The sequence below is a fragment of the Jaculus jaculus genome, chromosome 20, assembly GCF_020740685.1.
Source record: "Jaculus jaculus isolate mJacJac1 chromosome 20, mJacJac1.mat.Y.cur, whole genome shotgun sequence".
Lineage (NCBI taxonomy): Eukaryota > Metazoa > Chordata > Mammalia > Rodentia > Dipodidae > Jaculus > Jaculus jaculus.
In genome coordinates, this window is record NC_059121.1 from 12,993,067 (window position 1) to 13,016,955 (window position 23,889).

Here is a 23,889-nt window from a genome sequence, read left to right on the forward strand (position 1 = left end):
AACTTAGAAGAAAAAAAAAAACAGTTTGGCAAAGTGCCTAGCCCCATTGTAGCAATACAATAGGTTCTTGTGGAAAAACAGAATAACACCCTGGCTAGGGACCCTATGGATATCTCACAGCTCTATCTATTCACATAAGTCTCCCTTTACTGGGCACTAAGCAAGAGGTGCTGGAGGAGCCTGAGATTTACTAATCTGTATATCTCGGGGCCTGACACAATGCATGTACAAAATTCAAGTGACATCTGAAGGAAGATAAAATCTCTGGACAGTTAAAGAGGAAGGAAACAGAAATAAATTCTAGAGACAGAAAATCAGAGATGCTAGCCATAATTTTTCCTTGGGCTCTTATGCACTCCGTGTCTGTGTAGCTTCATGCAAAAGGACTACTGAACCCATGGGTGGCTCTTCTCTTCCTCGTCTCACTCAACTACACTGGCCTATTTAATCTCCAGGCACATGAACAATCAACAGCACAGCCAGGCAAGAAAGCAATTCCCCTTGTTCTGGTGCAGAGGACACTACAACGAACGCTGAGTCACTTGAAGAATGGTTTTCTTTGGATAATCTCAAAGGCACATTTCAGATGCACAATTCTATGCCTCAAAAACTACTGATGCTGCACGATCAATGCCTCGGTTATTCTGACAGGCCAGTCTTCCTCCACCTGTGAGCTGCACTGTTTCTGATCTGCCATGCATACCATGCATACAGATCTAATTGTAAAAGCAGTAAGTATGTCACACTTCTGCAGTACGTGCCTGAAGTTCAATTTTTAAAGTTTTATTTTGAAGGTCTTGGATATCGGTAAATCTTTTTTCAATAAATTGAGTTATCATCTTCAAAGTGGTATTTCAGGGCTGGAGAGATGGCTTAGTGTTTAAGGCACTTGCCTACAAAGCCACAGGACCCAGGTTCAATTCTTCAGTACCCACGTGAAAAAATAATGCATGCATCTGGAGTTCGTTTGCAGTGGCTAGAGGCCCTGGCATGCTCATTCTCTCTATCTGTCTCTCTGTAAATAAATAAATAAATTATTAAAAAGTGGTATTTTATTTAAACAGCTCAGCATAGTTTTGTTGAGAAGATCCCAAAATTCCTCCTATAAAGATCCAAATAGAATAAAAAGGAACACTTGCCAGAAATACTAAACTAGGATATGGTTTCCATTACAACTGATACTTTTCCAAAATTTTAACCCTAACAGGTAAAGACAGTAAAACAAACCATCTTGTCTACTTTGGGAGATTACATGACATTAATCTGAAGAATTGAACTTGATATAAAAGTCTCATAACTTTTAAATTTTTTTTTGTTCATTTTTTATTTATTTATTTGAGAGCGACAGACATAGAGAGAAAGACAGATAGAGGGAGAGAGAGAATGGGCGCGCCAGGGCTTCCAGCCACTGCAAACGAACTCCAGACACGTGCGCCCCCTTGTGCATCTGGCCAACGTGGGACCTGGGGAACCAAGCCTTGAACCGGGGTCCTTAGGCTTCACAGGCAAGCGCTTAACCGCTAAGCCATCTCTCCAGCCCTCATAACTTTTAAATAAGTGGTTCTAAAATAATGGTTCCTCTTACTTGAATCAGAGTGATACATATAAAATTGGTGGTATGTGACTATTCTTGACTTGCAAAAGTAGTAATTTTATCTTTTAATTTTTTTATGCAGGGTCTCAAACTTACAATTCTTTAGTCTCAAACTTACAATTCTTTAGTCTCCCAAATGCTGGGATAACAGGCACATACCACTACATCTGGATCTCTTTAGCTTTTGTTAAACTGGTATTTTCACTTTTTTTCTGTAAATGCTTACTTAATATCTATATTTTTGTGCATGTGTATTACAGCAACTGACACACGGAATTGTTATTCACTGTTTTCGATTCTTTTTTCACACTCTTGTTTTAGTATGTATTGTGTAGCTACAACAGAATATGTAAGACTAGATAATTTATTTAAAAATGAGGATTAATAAGGACTGATTTCTTACAGTTCTGAAGGTGGAGAAGTCAGGTTTGAAAGGCCAGCAACTGGTAAGGGCCTTCTTATTGCGTCCTATATCTGAGAGTGGAAAGGTGAGAGAGAGAATGTGGGTGTATGGATGTGAGTGAGAGAGAAAGAGACAGAAAATAAAGTCTTTCTGTTATCAATAACCTGTCCACCCCCACAATAACCATAAGTAAACATAGTAATTAGTATGCTCTGCCCTCGTGACCTGATCACCCTTTAAAGAATCTTCCCTCCAACAGTGCTAAACTGGGAATGATGTTCATCTAACATGTGAACCTGGGGTACACATTCAAACATACAAATGATGTTATAAACATCTGTAGCAGAAACCATTTCCCTGCATTTTCATGTTCCTGGGGCCTAGTTCACCATAGTTCTTGCACTGTGCCTAGTAACAATAGTAGCATGTAGTTGAGAATGGAATGACTGATTAGAAGAACCAAATGATTAGTCAAGAGAAAACATGAAAAGTAATTATCAAGGACTGGAGGGATGGCTTAGTAGCTAATGCACTTGCCTGCAAAGCCAAAGGACCCAGGTTCAATTTCCCAGGACCCATGTGAGCCAGATGCACAAGGGGCCCATGCATCTGGAATTTGTTTGCAGTGGCTGAATGCCCTGGCATGCCTATTCTCTCTCTTTCCCTCCCTCTCCCAAATAAGTAAATCCATGAAAAAAGTAATTATCAAGTTCTAGTAAGAGTTAACATGCAAACGTTATTAAAACCAGGACTGGTCCAAAGCATAATATTTGCTGCTAAATCAGAACATTTCCTGAAAACACATTTGACCTTTATCAAACAAGAAACATGTTTTGTGAAAGATGAACAGTGCTACATTCAACAAAATATGTCAAGTAAACAGAACACGGTTGATAAAATTAGAATCTGCTCAGACACCAGGACTAACATCATTCTAGTTAACCTTGAAAGACTACTCTCACATTTTAAAGAATATTTTATTTAGCTATTTTATTTATTTATTTGAGACAGAGAGAGGGGGAGATAGAGAGTGTGAGAATGGGCACACCAGGGCCTCCAGCCACTGCAAACGAACTCCAGACACCATGCACCACCATGTGCATCTCGCTTATGTGGGACCTGGAGAATCAAACCTGGGTCCTTAGGCTTTGCAGGCATATGCATTAACCTCTAAGCCATCTCTCCAACCCAACTGTAACATTTTTAATAACTGTTATTTAAGAATACATGTCAACATTTCTTTGACTTAATCTTAATTTGGTGACAATAATCATAATAAAATCATAGGTAGCACTCTACAAGAAGGCAGGTATTCACAATAATTAAAATCATCACAACAAACAACTGGCCTTTGGTCTAGTCTTGTTCCACCTGCTTCTGACATTTAGTTAAATAATATGAATCAGTACAGAAATGGTGGAAATAAGCAGTGAGAAAATTTAATGTGGTGGATGTGATTAATTTGCAACTGCTGAGCGCCACCTACAGGCTGAAAACGATTCTTTATATAATAAGCTGTATAATAGGACGTTACAAAGGACAAACTATACCAAACTTTCAGCCAGCCTTGAGTGCGCGTTAGAATAAGTGGGTGTCAAATTTTTCTTATGACTCTACATCAATAATTATGATTACTCTGATCGGGGTCGAGTTTGTTCTAAGGTGATTCATGTACGGATAAGCTCTGATTTCATTCCTTATCAATAAACACTTTTAAAACAAAGGGGCTGGGGAGGGAGGTGGCTTAGCATTTGATGCATTAGCCTGAGAAGCCCAAGGACCCAGGTTCAATTCCCCAGAACCCATGTAAGCCAGATGCACAAGGTGGAACATGCGTCTGGAATTTGCTAGCAGAGGCTAGTGGCCCTGGTGAGCCTATTCTCTCTCTATCTAACTCTCTCTCTCTCTCTCTCTCTCAAATAAATTATAAGAAGATAGAGCATTCAAAAATATCGTATTCAGGGCTGGAGAGATGGCTTAGTGGTTAAGCGTTTGCCTGTGATGCCTAAGGACCCCGGTTCGAGGCTCAGTTCCCCAGGTCCCACGTTAGCCAGATGCAGAAGGGGGCGCACGCGTCTGGAGTTCGTTTGCAGTGGCTGGAAGCCCTGGCGCGCCCATTCTCTCTCTCTCCCTCTATCTGTCTTTCTCTCTGTCTGTCACTCTCAAATAAATAAATAAAAAATGAACAAAAAATATTTAAAAAAATATCGTATTTGGGCTGGAGATTGCTTAGTGGTTAGGCACTTGCCTGTGAAGCCTAAGGACCCCAGTTCAAGGCTCGATTCCCCAGGACCCAAGTTAGCCAGATGCACAAAGGGGCACCGCATCTAGAGTTTATTTGCAGTGGCTGGAGACCCTGGTGCGCCCATTCTCTCTCTCTATCTGCCTTTTCCTTTCTCTGTCTCTCTCATATGAATAAATAAATAAATAAATAAAACAGAAAAAATTAAAATAAAATACCAACAGTAAAAAATAATCCAACCAATCAATGGGAAATCTTTTTAAACTTTCTCCTAAAATTGCTGGCTTCTCACCATACTGACATTTCTATTTGTCAGTATTCAAACCGAGTTCAGTCTTTTCCCTACTACACTGCAACAGGATCTGAGGTGACCCTGTGAAGTATCAACCACATCTGCACCTGAGAAGAGAGTAGGAATTTTATTCCTGGGTGCACCACAGCATATTTGGAGAGCTTTTATAAAGTGTTATGAACACCTGCTCCTAGGTGTTAGAAAGTGATTATTAGACTTGAGGAGGAGCATGACCAGCATGGAAAAAGGAGGAGTTCTAAGTCATGAAAATTTACTTCCTTTTTTAAAAATTTTTAATTTTTATTTATTTATTAGAGAAAAAGAGAGCAGAGGGGGGAAGAGAATGTGTGCACCAGGCCTCTAGCCACTACAAATGAACTCCAGATGCATGCGCAACTTTGTGCGTCTGGTTAACGTTAATGTGGGACCTGCAGAATTGAACCTGGGTCCTTAGATTTTGCAGGCAAGTGCCTCAACCACTAAGCCACCATTCCAGTCTGAAATTTACTTTCTTGTTCTGGGTGATGGGTATATTAGAGAACCTGTATACTTATGCATACTATGAATCATAACCCCTGCATATATATCCTAAATGCATATTATACTTAAATTAAAAGTTATAAAAATGAAACAATGGGGCTGCAGGGATGACTTAGCAGTTAAGGCACTTGCTTGCAAAGCCAAAGGAGCCAGGTTCAATTTCCCAGGACCCATGTAAGCCGGATGCACAATGTGGTGCATGTGTCTGGAGTTCGTTTGCAGTGGCTGGAGGCCCTGGTGTGCCCATTCTCTCTCTCTCTCTCTATCTCTCTCTCCCCCAGCCTATTTCTCTCTCTCAAATAAATAAAGAAAAATTAATTTAAAAATAAAAGAAATGGGCTGGAGAGATGGCTTAGCAGTTAGGCGTTTGCCTGTGAAGCCTAAGGACCTTGGTTTGAGGTTCGATTCCCCAGGACCCACATTAGCGAGATGCACAAGGGGGCGCACATGTCTGGAGTTCGTTTAAAAGGCTCTGACATGCCCATTCTCTCTCTCTCTCTCTCTCTCTCTCTCTCTCTCTCTCTGACTCTAATAAATAAATAAAAATAACATGAATAAACTAAAATAAAACAATGGATATGCCCAAACTCCAGCTTAAACCAAATAACACAGAATATGTAATGTCATTATTTTTAAAAGATTTAACAATGTATCTACTATGAACGTGGGAAGGAAAAGCTTTTCTATACCTAAGCACAATTTATTCATTCATTCATGAGTAAATTCATTTATTTACTCATTCCACAAACTTTTATGACCAACATGCTAGGCTCTGAAAATATTTTTTAAAATACACTATCTTTAAGAGTTTAGTGTAGGCAAAGAATAGGCAAATTATCTGGGCATGGTGGTGCACGCCTTTAATCCCAGCACTTGGGAGGCAGAGGTAGGAGGATTGCCATAAGTTCGAGGCCACCCTGAGACTTCATGGTGAATTCCAGGTCAGCCTGGGCTAGAGTGAGACTCTACCTCTAAAAACCAAAAAAAAAAAAAAAAAAGAATAGGCAATTTGACAAATCCCATAAGGAAATATAAGGCAGTTACATATAAGATTCAGGAGTAAGTGATTTGTCAAGAACAAAGATGTTTGCTTTTGGTTCATTCATACACACATGGGTGAGTACCTATGATGTCTGACCATGAAGACACATTCGTTGCTGTCGAGGAAGCGTGGGTGCACAAAGAGGAGATGAGAAGTATAACAATGCTACAGAAATACGCAAAAGGTCCAGCTGGCATGCCCTGAGAAGTTAGTGATGTAGTAAGCAAGCTGTTGAGCTTGAATCGGAGACAGACGTTTGCTTCCCGCACATTACTGTCCTGCACACACACATCTCAAAAGGAGCTTGTCAAACTGCTGGCTGTGGCTCAACAGGTACGGGGTGGGCCAACGATGAAGCAGGTCCAGGTGATGGCAACGCAGCTGGACTACAGATCACAACTGAAACGGCAAGGTTCTTGAAAGGGAGGTGCGTTCCAAGAGGGGAAAAGACAAAATTTCCACAGGAGGGAGACCAAAAGAAACTGTGGAAAATCACCACTAGATGTGAGAATTAGGTGGCTTAGTGAGAGATGTCACAGAGAAGGAATAGCAAGAAACCAGGTGATGTGTTCTTAGAAATAAATGGAAAGTAAAGAGATAAGGACTGGAAGTAAAAACAGTGGTTTTTTCTGCTTTGCTCTTAAATGATGGAAGGCCTTGAAGCTTATTCTCTAGTCATGAAAATATCAATTGAAGGGAGAAAACTAGACAAGGAAGGAGAACAGAACTGTTATGAATGGTTGAAGGACTCCTCTCCCTTCCTACACAGAGGACAGGGGGAGGTATGCATTGACATGAATGAGTAAGACAGAAAAGAGAAAGGAGCTGTGGTGGTGCATGCCTTTCATCCCAGCACTAGGAAGGCAGAGGTAGGAGGATCGCTGTGAGTTCAAGGCCACCCTGAGACTACATAGTGAATTCCAGCTCAGCCTGAGCTAGAGTGAGATCCTACCTCGAAAACAAAACATACATTTGAATACATGCCAATTTCATATTGATACCTTGATTACCCATTATAGATGAACAGTGAATTTTCTTTCAATATAGTTAACATTTCTACTACATTATAATTTTTAAGGCTGTTAGACGTTTCATAATTTTTTAAAACTATACTAAAGGTGACAAAATTAACCTCAAAAAAACAAAAAGAATATATATATATATATATATATATATATATATATAAATATATATATATATAGGATTTAAGGGATTTAAGGAGCACTTAGATAAAGCATAGATTAGTATTTGCTTCACCTACTAGAAATTTTTTAAATATTTTGGTATGTAAGTCATTCATATATATATATATATATATATATATATACACTTTTTGGTTTTTCGAGGTAGGGTTTCACTCTAGCTCAGGCTGACCTGGAATTCACTATGTAGTCTCAGGGTGGCCTTGAACTCATGGCAATCCTACTACCTCTGCCTACCGAGTGCTGTGATTAAAGGTGTGTGCCACCACGCCTGGCTTTATCTAAATATTTTAGACCACTTTTGGAGAATGAACTTTAACTTTCCTTAGTAGAATTGAAAAACACTTGAATAGTTTATCCTCTACAGTGAAGATATAAAACACTTATAAGCGATCTGATTTTAATTATGTAAATTTATCTTATTTATAAAATGATAGAAATTGTGAATATGAGTGAATATTATTTTATCTATACTGTCCTATATAAGAAAAGATGATAAAAACTAAGCTTCCCACAATAAAATCAACAATCCCTCTCCTTATTTAAGCATCACTCTGATAGGGAGAATTTCTTAGAACATCTAATACGGGCTCAGGTTACCAGCATCTCATGTGTGGATTTACTGATAAACTGTCTTCCTCCAATCTCCCCTTTTATTACAAATCAAATGTCTGTGGCCACAACCAACTCTTCTATGTTGAAGCTCTAAGCCCCATTATGACATTACATGGAGACTGGACATTTCAGAAGTAATAAAGTTTAGAGTCTATGATAAGATCAGCATCACTCATCATGAGAGAGGACCTAACAACAGAGCTCTCCTCCACCAGCAAGAAGTCCGGAGACTTGAAGAGGCCCTCACCAGGGCCCAAACATGCTAGCACTTTAGCTTCTAGAACTCTCAGAAAGTGGTGCTTGTTTCTGAAGATACTCAGACTCTCATAGGCTTCTTGGCAGCATACAGCAACCATCAATCCAGTCTCTACACTAAATATGTCTCATTGCATCATTCTACCTGTAAATTTTTTCAGTGGATCCCCACTCATTTAATGATCAAGAAACAATTCCTGCATCTTGCCATCAATGTCATGCTTGCTGATCAAGGCCACACCACAAACAAACAAGGGAATCTTTAATGTTCCCATTGGTATGAAGCCAATACAACCATACACATGAGGTTAACGTGTTGCTTAGCTTATGTACTGAAGTATATAGACTTTTATTAAAAATAATCAGAAAGAACTAAAATTGAATTTGAATCGCGGAACCACTACTACACATATTTACTTTGAGCCTGGTCTGTTTTTCTTTTTGACCCCCGAAGGAGCTACTGTGCACATCTGCAGTAATTCAGCAACATTATGAAATGGTGTTTAAGTTAGGTGCACAGAGGAGTCAGTCTGAGGAGCAATGAAGCATACAAACTTCTCGTGCTCAGAAGTTACCAAGTGACTCACCTGCGGCTGACGGTTTTCTCCAATTCTCCCTCTCTGGCTGATTTCACAGTTGTACTTGTGTCCTTTTTTAACTTTTTGGCAATTCTTTCTTTCATCAGATTCTTTTCTTTACCATCAGCATATTCATCATGCTCGGCATTTTCGTCATCTTCATCCTGTAAAAATTGAAATGATCTGCCTCGCATTCTATTTCCTCTTTTGCTTCCAGACATTCAGTTCATCTCACTGCACTGTAGGCCAGATCTGTTTTATTTTGAACAAGTAAGACTGGAGGAATCTGCCCCTGCTGGGAGAACTCCCGGGGTCTGCCCTTGGCTAGTTTCATAAGCACTGGGTACCCCAGGAAGCGTTACTTGCCCAGCCCAGGCCTAGTCCTGTGTGTGGCTCGGCCTGCTCCCTGGGTCTACAGCAGAGTATCATGTCTGTCCACACTGCTAGCCTTCTCCCAGTGGGAAATGTGGCTGTGGAGCCAGTTGGCCAGCACGCTGACATCAGCCAGGGGCTGATTCAAGTAGATGAGGTATGGCGCAGGGGCTGATATTTTAACACCCTGGGGTCAAGCACGCTGTTGCCAGCTTTCCCCCAGAACACTGCACCCCTAAAAAAAGACACTGAAAGTCACAGTGACCTCCACTCCTGTAAAAACTCTGCCATGGACTGCGAACTCACTCAGCGCTCTGTGCCCTCTCTCTGACGTTAACTCCCACAACACGAGCCCAGCAACTTTGGAGTTGTTCCCTTTGGCCTGAAACATAGATACTCTAGATGTCCACTGTCCCTCAGCTCTTTGATCAAATACTGCCCTGTTAGTGAGACTAAACCATCCTCTCCCCTCTAGTACGCTGTCTTCTCCCCCCCTCATTCCTTTTCCAAAGTTCTTAGTAATTCCAGATTACTGGATTTCATACAAGTAAGGAAAACACCACATGGGGGTTAATTTGTTGGCCTGTTTTGTTTTCTGCTGTCTTCATCATCCAGAAAAGCCCCCAGCATTAATAAAGAGAATTGTGAGGGGGAGAGGGAAGGGAAAGAAAGAGAAGAAAGAAACTCTATCAAATGGATTCTGTTTTTTCTTATGTCTCTTGAACCTGGTAAGTGACGAGGAGGCAGGATGTCTGACTTGAGGTCCATGAACCCTAGAGGAGTGATCTTCCCAGAATGCAAAGCTGACCACAGCACACTTCTCTTTACAGAAGTCCTTCACCTTCCTCATTATTGGCATGATGAAATGCAAACTCCTCACCATGGACCAGAAAATGCTCTACCTGCCAGCCACTTACTATCTCCCAGCCCAGCCCACCACCCCGCTGTCACTGCGCTCGAGCCACCTGGCCCTGTTCTTGGCTCCCGAAGAAACGCTCTCCCACGAGACCAGTGCGCTTGTAACCACCTCCGTTGCCAGTACTCCCCGCTCTTCACACAGCAGGCTCCTACACACTTTGAATCTCAGTTTGTATTTCCTGAATGAGGTTAGTGCGTGATGTCCTCTGAGCTAGAGGGTTCCATCTGCACCACTTACGCTTTTGTGACTGTTTAACTTCTGACATCCTGCAAGACATAACACACTATCACCTCTCCCAGCAAGGTTTTCTTCACTAAGTCCACCGTTCATCCGCTCTAACATGCTATTCTTATTCACACAGGTGAAGTTATATTTAACCGAAACGAAGTAAATGCATAATTCAAAAAGTATTTTTTTCTATGATCTTGGAAAATGCTGATAAAAATTTTTTAAAAAGTATTTTTTCACCTATTACAAGAAAATCAGCCTTATTGTTTTCAATATTGGTAGCTAATAATAAAGATCACTATAGTCTTAAAAGGGAATCTTCTATAATATGTGCTTAAAAGGATTACTGTTATAAATGACTCATCCAACACTATCTGCATATCATGAAGGACGCTGACCTACTCACATTTACATGTTTAATGTATCAAAATAAAATGGTAACATTTCAGTGAAGAGTATTCACACAATAGTATGTGAGAGGCAGAAAAAGTAGGGTAGAAATTCATATATAAAATTCCAGTTTTGAAGAGAAATACATACATCTACTTGGAAGAAAATATTCTATTATTAATATACATGACTTTTTCACATTTAAAAATTACATATATGTTTATTAAATATGTTTTAATGAAAATCTAATTTAATTTCATAAAAAGTTGAGCTTACTATAAATTGTCCAAGGTATATGCATACTAAAATGAATACTCACATCTTCTAAATCTCCTGTTGCATCATCTTTTTCACTATAAAAAAAAATAAGTAAAACAGATAAATTTTAGCTTCAAAGTGAAAGTACTAAAATTATTTAACAGTCTAAAAATTTAGAATAGTTTTCTAGGTGCAGGGTCCAAAAACTTATTTTACTATAGGAATCCTAGGATGGCACTGTAGAACAAATGGAAATATACTCAAAGAGAGTCAACTTTTTTGTATTTAGATGTATGTGCAGCAAGTGTGCAAGTAATGTAGGCAAAAGCATGTGGAGATAGGCAAAAGTACACACAGGGTGTCCCCGTGCATATGGAGGCCACAGTTGACACTTCAGTTGTCTTCTTCAATTGCTTCCCACCTTATTTTTTGAGACGGTGTCTCTCACTGAACCCAAACTAGCTAGCAAGCCTTGGTACCCCACGGGTCAGCTTCCCCAGTGCGGTGATGGCAGGTGCACATCGCTGTGCCTGGCTTTTCTGCGGGTGCTGAAGACCCTGACTCAGGTCCTCATGCTACCACAGCGAGCACTTTACCACTGACACATCTCCCCACACCCAGTGCTTATAGGCAGACTAAGGCATGTGCTCTTGCCAGGTATGTGAATGCAATGGATTATGTGTATGTACATGCATGTTGACACCAGGGATCGATACCGAGTACTGCTTCCCATGTTAGACTAGCTGGATACAAAGCCCAAGGGAGCCCCCTCTCCACCTCCTCAGTGCTGAGGTTTCAGGCACGTGCTGCACACTTGGCTTTTTACACAGGCGCTTGGGCTGTGAACACAGGTCCTCCTGCTTCCACAGTTAGCTACTGATCTGGTCCTCTGCCCTTGGGTTTGTTTTACAGCAACCACCATCAGGGCTATTTCATCTGTACAAAAAGTTTCTATTTTAGTACCTTCAAATTTTCTAGCTAAAGGGACTAAATGCTTCAAATAAAAGCATATTAAGAAACAACTATTTTGAAAAAAGACTTCTGAAAATGAGCTAGCCTCAGTATAATATTATTTTGGTCCCTGGCCCAATATACCATGTGCTGATATATTTAATACTAAAATATATTCCGTTCTCAATCAGAAGCAACAGAGACAGTATGACAATTTTCAGCTAACTCTGAACATATGAGAATGTACATGCAATTGATTGAAAATATGGGGCTTTTTCCCCCAATAAACTTGCACTCTCATTTGCTTACCCATGGTACCAAGACAAAGTTAGCAATAAACTTGTAATTGAACATTAAAAATTCACAGCAAATAGTTTCTGCTATTCAGAATATCCAGAGAGTAAAAGTTTGAGAATAAGGAGGGTGTGGTGGCGCACACCTTTAATCCCAGCACTAGGGAGGCAGAGGTAGGAGGATCACCGTGAGTTCGAGGCCACCCTGAGACTACATAGTGAATTCCAGGTCAGCCTGGGCTAGAGTGAGACCCTAATTTTAAAAACCAAAATAAAAAACAAAAAGTTTTGAGAATGACCTTGACCTGTAATCAATTCAGAGAGACAGGAAATCAGAAGAGCAAAAGTGATGGTGGTGTTTCCATCAGGCTATCAACTCCCTCCCTCAGCAGCAACATGTGCTGTTGGTTAGGCTGCACTGAATAAATGTGGCCTGTGAGCTCTCTGTGATGAGCGCAGGGAAGTGAACAAAGCTGGAGACGAGCCCGGGGCTCCGCCAGCACCACACTGACCTCTCCACAGCTGGGACTGAGCTTAAATGCGGGTCATCCTTAAGCAGGTCATGACTGCTTTTGCTTTTTCCTTTCATGCTCTAGAAAGAAATGCATAATGTAATCGTGAGTGGGTACAGAAACAACCATCCAAAATAACAAGTTAACAAATTTACACAGTATCTAGTACTGATGTAACATGGTTACCAAAAAAAATCTTCAAGAAAAGTTCAGTATAAACCAAAGCCTTAGAAATAAGAATGCTACCCACTGCTGACTAAAAACAGAAAATTTATTTATTTACTTATTCAGTCATTCATTTATTTGAGACATGTAGCTTTAGCTGACTATGAATTTCTAGGTAGGTATCCCAAATTGGCCTGGAACTCATGATACTCTTGCCTTGGCCTACCAAATCCAGGGATCATAGGTATGCACCAGCTCAAAAATACTATTTTAGAAACATCATTTCCTGAGAAAAGTAATACACTTAAAAAGGTATACACGGGGGCAGGAGAGACAGCTATTAAGTCACTTGCCTGGAAAGTCTAAGGACTCATGTTCGACTCTCCAGGTCCCAGGTAAGCCATATGCACAAGGTGATGCAAGCATGCAAAGTCATACATGTGCACAAGGTGATGCATGCATCTGGAATTTGATTACAGTGGCTGGAGGCCCTGCTGTGCCAATTCTCTCTCTCATCTCTCACTCTTTCTTAATTAAAAAACAAAAGGCCAGTCTGTTGGGCTTGTCTCAAAAACAAGTTAGTCTGTGGAATATCAAATATGATCAATAAATTCCTATGATTCAGATATAACCAGCTAATTTTGACAATCTGCACATTGGAAATTAGACGCTAGATCACAGGTGTAATTTCAAATGGATGCACATTTCTCTTCTTCAAATGCACTCGACACTGCACGGGGCCACGCTTTACAAACATAGCAAAGCCACGAGACGAGGACCCTGAGGAGATGCTGATAGCAAACGGAAAGCAAGCCTCTCACGCCTGGGAGCACGCCTCAGGGACCAAATACTTACTAGTCACTTTAAGTTTCAAGTTCGGATTCTCAGGAAGTTTGGAGTTTTGCAAATAAATTGGACATGGCATAGAACTGCAGGAACGCCTATGTTCGGGGTCCTCTCAGAGGAGGGCTATAAATGAGGCACAGTCACGCTGTCTGCTCGCTGAGCCGTGCTCGCGTGGCTCAGGCACTACCGCCCTCACCCCCTCGCTGCCCCGTCTTGAGAACCTTTCAAAATGACAGCAAGGAAAGACGGACACTGGATCTAGTGAGCTTCACAATCTCATAGGCCGTAAGTTTTCAAGTTTTAATCCAAAATGTATGTCATTTGTGGAAAGACAGTGACTAAAATAACAGAGCTCCCTCTGTCTCACAAGACAGTTAAGTCCACGCAAAGCTGTTCCGACATGAAACGGCCTGGCGACGAACCACGAGCACCTTTTACTCAGTGCTTTCTTGCCCTGGCTCTCCTCCCTCCTCCATCTCCAGCCATGAGGTTATCCTATCATGAATGCTCCTCACTCAATCCTCTCCATAGGGTCACTACCATAAATATCAAAAACAGAGCTAGTGAACAGTAGAAGATCAAAATCCAGATGCATAAGCTCTTGCTAAATCATTTCATTTTTTAATAAATGTTAATTTATAATTAATGGTTTATTATGTTAGTTAGATCTTGTGTTCTTGAAAAATCAGAGGTTTAAGTGTTTGCACCACAAAAAAAAGGGGGGCTGTATAGTAAGGTCTATGTTTCTTAGCTTAACTTAACCATTGTATAGTAAATACTCATTTTAAAGCATTATGTTGTACATGATTAATATGCACAATTTTTTTATGAAGCAGAGTTAAAGTTTATTAAGAAAGGCTTAACATATATTTAGGCATGCATTAATAGAAAGCCACTTATGGGCTGGCAAGAGCTCGGTCAGATAAGGTGCTTGCCTAGGAAGCATGAGGACCTGAGTTCAGTTTCCCAGTACAGGCATGGTGGTACATGCCTATAATCCTAGCACTGGGGAGAGAGAGAATGAAGGATCGCTGGACTCAATGGCCAGCCAGTGTAGCCTAATTGGCAAGTTTCAGGCCGAGAGACCTTGTCTCAAAGGAAGTGGACTGCATTCCTAAGGAATGACACCTGAGGTTGTCCTCTAGCTTTCACATACATATGGGCACACACATGCACTCATGCATGCATAACTAGGCATGCCAGGTGTGGTGGCACACGCCTTTAATCCCAGCACTCAGGAGGCAGAGGTAGGAGGATCACCATGAGCTCAAGGCCACCCTGAGATTACATAGTAAAGTCCAGGTCAGACTGAGACAGGGTGAGACCCTACCTGGAAAAACAAACAAACAAACAAAAGTCAAAAATGGTGGCACACACCTTTAATCCCAGCACTCAAGAGGTACAGGTAGAGGTAGAGGTAGGAGGAGTTCGAGGCCAGCCTGAGACTACAGAGTTAATTCTAGGTCAGCCTGGGCTAGAGTGAGACCCTACCTCAAAGAAGTGAGGGAGGTGCTAGAGAGATGGCTCAGCAGTTAAGGCATTTGCCTATAAAGCCAAAATATGCACAATTCTTATTTGTTGATTAAAATAATTATTATTTCTCATTTGTATTTGTTTGTTTAAGAGAGAGGCACACAGAGAGAAAGAATATAGGCATGGCAAGGCTCCCAGTCTCTGAAAATGAACTCCAGATGCATGGACCACCTTGTGTATCTGGTTTACATGGGTACTAAGGAATTGAATCTGGGTGCTTAGGCTTCACAGGCAAACACCTTAACCATTAAACCATCTCTCAAGCCTAAAATAATTATTGTTTTTTTTTAAAAAAAGGTTCCACCTAAATGCAGTGGAACATGCCTATAATCCTAGCCCAGCCTACACAGTATGACTCTGTTTATGAAAGAAGAGAAAAATGGACGAGGAAAGAGAGGGAGGGAAGAGAAGGAAGTTCTTTGTCAAAATTAACTTTAAACAATTTGAAAAAAGAAAAATGAATTTCATAGTAATTTAAAATATGCCTTCAAAACAGGAAGAACTAGTGAATTAATGTGAGCAATCATTACCGTCTAAATTGTAATTAACGTTTGAAATGAAGTTAGCATGGAAATAGAGGATCAAAACCAATTTCAGAACCCTCCCTTTCCACTACAGTAAACTCCATCCTGCAGGCAAAGAAACCAAACTGGAGAAGAACTGAACAACTCAGGAGTCCATTCCAGTGAGGATGAAAGAGGATGCTGACTTTCTCTTTAATGCTATTATTTGGCTAGGGTGTAGATGATTAAAAAAAATACTAACTATACCTAGTGAATTCAATATAAGAAGCTCCATAGAAAATTCAAAAATGCAAGGAAATCACAAATGAACATCAAAGGGTTTATATGAAAACTGCATGATTATTTGGAGCTTCATATTAAAGAACAAAGCAGCATCAAATCGGAGAAACTAAGAGCACAGGAGGGAAGGAGGGAAGCAGAAAGAACTCAGAAAGAAAGAAGCATGCCTGTACAGAGAGGACAGCACTGGCTGAGAGGCTCAAAGAACTTTGCTCAACTTTCTGGCCAGGGAGGCCCCACATGCCCCCCAAACAATACAGTCTATTGCTAATGCTTTTTGTTGTCTACCAGAATTACACTGTAAAACCCTATTGCCAGGCCTGGAGAGATGGCTTAGCAGTTAAGGCACTTAACTAAAAGGCCTAAGGACCCAGGTTTGATTCCCCAGTACCCAGGTAAGCCAGACGCACAAGGTCCTGCAAGCATGTGGAGTTCATTTGCAGGGGCTAGAAGCCCTGGCATGCCCTCTCGCTCTCTTTCTATCTCTCTCTCACACATAAAGAAATTAAACTAAATTAAAAATCAAAACCCCAATTGCTGAAGACACCATGTGTGCAGATGGCAGGACACTTAGGAAGCTGGAGCTGAGCTGGAAGCCTTCTCCCTGCTGGCAAACTGTCATGGTGCTGGAAAGTGCCTGTTGGGAAAGAGGAGAAAAGTCCTCAAGTGTCTTAACCAGCAGGAGATCCTGCCAGGTACATGACCGAGCAGCCAGGCAAAATGTTCCAACTGGTGCAACAGTGGCATGTCTGTTACAAGAGGAACCAAGTGCTCTCTGATTACATTTGAGGCTTGCTCTACAATAGGGAATCCATGTCTGGTACTAACCCTAGTCAAAGGCCTATGGCTAAGTCATAAGCCCTAGCAGGGAGGTTACTACAGTTGTCTGACTAAATGGATATATTATATCCACCAAATTACCCTCTAAATATTTATGTTTATGTCCATATATTAATGCTTCTCTCACTCTTCTTTAGAGATTTTCTTTCCAGATGGTGGTGACCACTAGTGTAAATCAAACTCATCAAAATGCAGAGAAGCAACAGTGTTGTGCTCAACACTAAGTGAGACGTCCGTGTCACGCAGCTTAGGGACGCCATGGGAGAGCGAGAAAGAGCACAAGCGCTCAACGACACCCAGCGGCAGGTGCACTCGTGACCTTACAGTGGCTGCTGCTACCGAAGAAGAGGACAGAAAAGCTATGACATCACAGTAGAAGAGGGACTCACTGGAAATAAAAAGGGGTTCAGTGGAGAAGGGCTCAGGGTGGGCAGAGACAAAGGAGGGTAGAGATCACAATCAGGGAACACTGAATATGTATAGAAGATATACTTAATGAACCTTAGTGCCAACTTCTAGTGTCCAAGAAACTGAAAACGAGTCACACATACTTTATAGAGACATAAATAAACCTACAATATATAGACATACAGTATAGAGCTTAGTTCAGTGATCGACTGGAAAGCAGAATAATGGCCCCAATGATGCCAGTGTCCCAATACTGCCAACCTGTGAATGTACTGCCCTTACATGGAAAGACACTACACAGATACACTAAGGATTCCCAGGTGGAGATGGCCCTGGACAACAGATCTCACGTAGTCACAAGGGTCCTCAATAGGCAGAGCAAAAGGTAAAGTCAGTTTCAGTCACTGCTGGCCTTGAAGACAGGACAAAGGAGCCACACCAAGGAGTGCAGGCAGTTGTTGGATATTGGAAAAGCAAGGGATGGAGTCTCCCAGAGCCTCCTGAAGGAAGGTGTGCCTTGAACACCTGTAGGTGAAGCCAACATCAACCTTCAGACCTCTAGAACCATAAAAAGCTAAGTTCGTTGCAGTGTTACAACAGTGACAGAGAATTAATAAAACGTTCGCATCTTTTTAAATTGTTTTAACTAGAAAGATAAGGAAATCAAAGTTGCATACAGTTAGATACAGCAGACATATTGTACAAAGAGAACTATTTAAGCCTGTAACGATCACTGCAGTAAACTTCTCATAGAACTCTGCACCATGCCCACAGCAGCCTTTCTCTGGGGAGGGGGAAGCCCTTTTGTAGCTTTTAACATGTCTTGTAGTGACGGAAATACTGTACCATTGGTACAATCTGACTACTGTGTTAAAAATCTAGCTATTAGCCAGGCATGGTGGCACCCATCTTTCATCCCAGCACTCGGGAGGCAGAGGTAGGAGGATCACCATGAGTTCAAGGCCACCCTGAGACTACATAGTGAATTTCAGGTAGCCTGAGCTCAAAAAACTAAATACATATATATGCTCAAAAAACTAAATAATACGCATACACACACACATACACACCCACGCACACATTGAGCCAGGTGTGGTAGCACATGCCTTCAATCCCAGCACTTGGGAGGCAGAGGTGGGAGTTCGAGGCCAACCTGGGACTACACAGTGAGTTCCAGGTCAGCCTGGGCTACAGTGAGATTATGCCTTGAAATTAAAAAAAAAATTAGCTATTGAGATGATGAATTTTAAATGAAATGATTGTTTAAGACAGCAAAATATCCCTCAAATATGTCAAGTTTGAGGTCATGTTTTTTGCTTAATTTCTACTTTTCTAAAATCCATCCCATTCCCAAGCATTCTGTGTGTGAACGGCTTGGGCACCATTCCTCTGCCCCGCCAGCTGCCCTTCCTCTACATGCATTCAGTTTGCCTTTGCCTTCTTAAGTGTGTGCAGAGCTGAATAAAATGTCCTGAATGTGATCCAAGTGATGCAGGAATATTCAGTTCCTCATGAAGACCCCTCACTTCACAACTCAACTGAGCGCTGCGCAGTCCTGTCTGCTCAGGTGGCGTTTCGGGCTGAAGGACTGAAGTCGCACGGGCGCCTCTCGTGTTTCAGCTCAAGGGTTCACAACAAAGTCAGGCACAGACAGCAACAAAGCACCCTTTGGGCAGAAGTATTCAATTAGCTATAAACCTGACTGTATTATCTCATAGATCACGTTTCTTTGTGTTGCTTTTCTGAACTGGAGATATGATTAGTATGCGCCCTGGGCAGTGCTATCAGAAAGGAAGTGAAGTCAGTCTGGCAAGTCACTTAGCCAGAGTCTCAGTTTCCTCATCCATAAAGAAGGGAAGTTGGATTAGATCCCTTTGAGCTATAAAATTCTACAATTCCAAAGAGATTTTATCAGGTAGTAGAAAGATACTGAAATAAATAAAGGAAAGCTGAGCCATGTGGGAGAGAGGCACCCTGCCCTGCTTTCAGGAACAGAAGGAAGGAGTGTCTGTTATCCCATACTGATAATCCATAAACCAGAAGGGACTCTGATGTCTTCTCTCACATAAAGTAATGCCTCAATGCAGACTTTACCAATTACTAACTTGTCATCAGTCAGACAAGGTTCTGGAAAAAAGATTAACACTGTGGAGTTACTGAAGAAAGAAACTTGATAAGCAAATGAATAATGAAACAATTATTTTAAAGCCTTTTTGAAATATTTCATTTCATACAACCACTGAACCTGCAAGTTGCTCCATTACTGTAAAAGGTATTTGTGTGGCTTTGGCTCTAGTTATTTTAACATTTAAAAGCAACAAGGCTAATTTTTGTTGTTGTTGTTGTTGTTTTAGAGGTAGCGTCTCACTCATGCCCAAACTGACTTTGGAATTCACTCTGTAGTCCCAGGCTTGCCTCTAACTCACAGAATCTGCCTACCTCTGCTTCCCAAATGTTGGGCCTAAAGGCATGTGCCATGATGCCTGGCCCATAACACTGAAGTTTGAAACCTTTATTGGTCATATTTTTCAATTTTAGAAATTGTTTTTTTCGGAGGTAGGGTTTCACACTAGTCCAGTCTGACCTGGAATTCACTATGTAATCTCAGGGTGGCCTTGAACTCACAGTGACCCTCCTACCTCTGCTTCCCAAGTGCAAGGATTAAAGGTGTGTACCACCACGCCAGGCCATTTGTAGAAATTTTCATCTACTTGCACGTGTTGGGTAGGTGGGGTGGGGTGCCAGGGCCTCTCCCCGCTGCAAACAAATGTGCCAGATAATTACCACTTCTGTCACTTTTTCTGTCCAGCTTATATGACTGGTTTGGGAGTGGAACCCAGGCCAGCAGTCGTTGTGAGCAAGGGCCTCTAAGTGCTAACCCATTTATGAGCCCCAGTGATCCTTTTCTAATATGCAATCTACCCTTTTCTTCCCTACCAAGGTACCATTTTACCAAATAGGTAAAACATACTTTAAGGCAAGTTCACAGTGTGAAGAACTGTATATAAACAGAATATACAAAAATACAATGCTATTTGGATTTTCTCCAGAATCAATCTCATGCACTTTAAAGCAATTCCTTTCCCCTCAGCCAATAAATTTCACACATTTTTTTTTGTTGTTTCCCCTTTTCAAATAAAACTACCTACTTATTTGTCCATGACATAAAATAGACAAAACAGCTAAATTCTGTGATCCAAAAAGTGTGCAGTGTGCCAAGACCACTCACATGTGGAGAATGGCCTGCAGGTGGTCCTATGCACAGGTGAGCACATGCGCTCAAAGGTGGTCGGGCTAAGCGCTGAGGCCCTCAGGAAGGCCCTGAACCCTGTGAGCAGGAATGCTTTAGGTCTGCGACACCAGAAGGCTGAGCAGTGGTGTGGTTTCTCACCAGCTCTCCAGGTGCTTAGCCAGGTGGGTGGCACAATTATTCTACGTGATCATAGTCAAGATCATTTGAGTATTTTACTTCTCTGAGAACAAAATACCAATTACAACATATAGTATATTGCTCTACTATCAGATAATAACTTTCAAAGACATTTTTCAAGACTTTATTATTCATCAAAATAAGGGCTATTAATATCTTAATTCACACCTCCAATCGTATATATTGTTTTTATGTTACAGAATGGAAAACTGAAGCTCAGAAAAGCAGGCTCACACCTTTAACCCCACCACGGGGAGGCTGAGGTGGGAGGACCTCCATGAGTTTGAGGCCAGCCTGGGGCTTTACAGTTAGTTCCAGGTCAGCCTGAGCTAAAGTGAGGTCCTAACTAAAAACAAAAAGATAAAGGGAGGAAAGAAGGAAGGAAGGAAAAGAAAGACAGAGGAAGGGAGGGAGGGAAGAAGAAAAGCTCATTGAAGGTCACAGTGTACCAGCAGAAAGTGAAGTTTCAACAAGTTTGTAAGATCTCAAGTCCAAACTCTTACAGCTCCATCACCCTGTTAACTCAAAGACGGACAGCTTGTAGCCAGCCTGTTACACAGCTGTTAAAGCACAGTATATAGGCTCGGTGTTGGAACAGCCAACAATGAGAACTTAAACCTAATCCTTCCTGTTACAAGGAAAGTGCAAAAAAAAAAAAAAAAAGAAAGAAAGAAAGAAAGAAAAGAAAAAAAGAATGGCAAAGGTTGGGTTAGACAATTAAAAAAATCAAGAAAAGCTGGAACCAAGGATAGCAAAAATGAAAAGAAGAAACTGATTTGAGAAAGTTTATGCATGACAACTTGACAGTGTCAAGCAAAGAGTAAAAGTCAGAAAAATCTACTGATAACAGGAAACAGGAAGTGAGGTCACAAAACGAAGTGCGAGAGAAGAAGGCAGGGTTCTGCTGCGGCCAGGCCTTGAGAATCTAGGAGACATTCACGTGGGGAGGGTCCAGTGTGCAGGGTGAGCCTAGACACCCAACTACAGTAACTTTATCTGACAGCACCACCCAACCCTGTTCGAGAGACTTTTTTAGACTACAGGAATCCAGACGCAGTGATGGGAAGCAACACCCCTCGGGTAATGAGCAGTAGGCTGTAACTTTCCTAGCACAGAGAAAGGTTTTTACTTAGTCTTCCTAAACTGGAAGTGATTCTCAGGTTTAAGAGAAAATGAGAAGAAGGCAAGGCTATCTCAGTGCTACCTTTTCATAGTGTACTTTTTAAAGTGTTTTATTTATTTGAGAGAGAAAGAAAGAAGCAGAGAAAGAGGGCGAGAGAATAGGTACACCAGGGCCTCCAGCCACTGCAAACAAACTCCAGAAGCATGTGCCACCTTGTGCATCTGGCTTGTTAGGACTGGAGAGTCTAACCTGGGTCCTTAGGCTTTCCAGGCCAGTGCCTTAACTGCTAAGCCCTCTCTTCAGCCTCATAGTACACTCTTGAGCAACAGGAATTGAATCATAGAATAAATGTCAACATCATTTTTCTACTTCGGAAAACAAAAAGGAAGACAGGTTTGACCATTTAACTCAAGTTAACAAACAGAAAAACCTGAAACTTCCTAGTGAAATCTGTCTCAAAATTAAGTATGAACAAAACTTATTTTAAAACCAGAAATGATGGGCTAAAGAGTGGGCTCAGCAGTTAATATGTTTGCCTGCAAAATCTAACAACCTGGGTTCAGCTCCCTAGTACTCACATAAAGCCAGATGCACTAAGTGGCACATGTATCTGGAGTTCATTTGCAATGACTTAAAGTCCTGGCATGCCCATTCTTTCTGTTTCTTTCTGCTTAAAAATAAAATAATAATAATTAAATTATTAAATCTCTACAAAAATATCACAAAACCATTCTCCCACTGTGGTGGTTTGATTCAGGTGTCCCCCCATAAACTTAGGTGTTCTGAATGCTAGGTTCCCAGCTGATGGATATTTGGGAATTAATGCCTCCTGGAGGGAGTGTATTGTTGGGGGCAGGCTTATGGGCTTTATAGCCAGTTTCCCCATGCCAGTGTTTGGCACACCCTCCTGTTGCTGTGGTCCATCTTTTCCCCTGCCATCATGGAGCTTCCCCCTCAAGCCTGTAAGCCAAAATAAACCTCTTTTTCCCAGAAACTGCTCTTGGTTGGGTGATTTCTACCAGCAATGCGAACCGGACTGCAACACCCACCCTTGCTCTCCAAAGCTGCTTACTATTAAACTCACTGTTAGGGCTTCAGGCCAGTGGCACTGAGCAGACTCCGGGAAGATGGCTCCTGCGGTGCCACAATCATATTAGAGACCTAAATAGCTACAAAGCCGATATCCAAAATCCTCACTCCAATGTATGTTCCTGAATAAGTAATTTAACCTCTGAGTATTGGCTTCTTTATCTACAAAATATGAATAACTTCTATATGGCATGGTTATTACAGGGATAACAAAGTAAGTAATAGAAGAAAAGAAAAGAAAGCATATTGCCATGCAATTTGTGCTTTGCTGGCACAAACAGTTGAAGAAAGAAGTTTCTAGCCCAGTCTGGGTAGGAGGCTGGTAGTTAGGAGACAGCAGTGTAGGTGAATTTTAAGGGAGGGGAGAACCAGAAAGGAGAGAAAATGGAGGTGGAGGGGCACCATGAGGAAAGCATGGTTGTGTAAGCCACACAGCAGTTTCAGTTTGGTTTTTTATTTTGTGACAAGACTATATAGCCCAGGGTGGCCTCAGATGTGAAATCTCCCTGTCTCTGATGCCCAGGCACTGGGACTATAGATGTGCAACTACACCCTGCAGAATCTGACATCCTGAGGTAACGTTAATGACAGGGAAGAACTAGTCATTTCTAGATCTAATATTCATGTCCATTCACAAGTATGTCTACAGATCAAGGCTCACCGTACAGGTGTGCTTTCATTTTGATGAGGGGCCACAGTGAATCATAAACAACACCACACCACACACTGGCACCTGCAGAAGAGACACCCTAAAATACTGAGGTGACAGAGTAACGTGATGGTAACAAGGAGAAGAAGAAAAGGTTTTCATCTAAAAATTCACTTAGTCTTGACAACTAACATGCAGTCATTTCCTAATATGACTCAGAATAAGAATGTAGAAAAAATATTTCGCCTCTCTCTTAGAGATTAGTATGTTGATATATAGGCACATAAGCAGTAATTGATTTTATAATACTAAACAGA

The 23,889-nt window shown here is 41.3% G+C and overlaps 1 protein-coding gene across 1 annotated transcript in view; it reads right to left on the reverse strand.

Moving 5' to 3' along the window:
• The window catches only part of Cwc27 (CWC27 spliceosome associated cyclophilin), a 213,418-nt gene that overhangs the window by 160,591 nt on the left and 28,938 nt on the right, over positions 1-23,889 (reverse strand). Inside the window, exons 8-10 of the mRNA XM_045139107.1 lie at positions 12,687-12,766; positions 10,992-11,025; positions 8,773-8,927 (exon numbers count right to left, since the gene is read on the reverse strand). Coding sequence (XP_044995042.1) covers positions 8,773-8,927; positions 10,992-11,025; positions 12,687-12,766 — 269 coding nt within the window. The remainder of the gene's footprint in view (positions 1-8,772; positions 8,928-10,991; positions 11,026-12,686; positions 12,767-23,889) is intronic.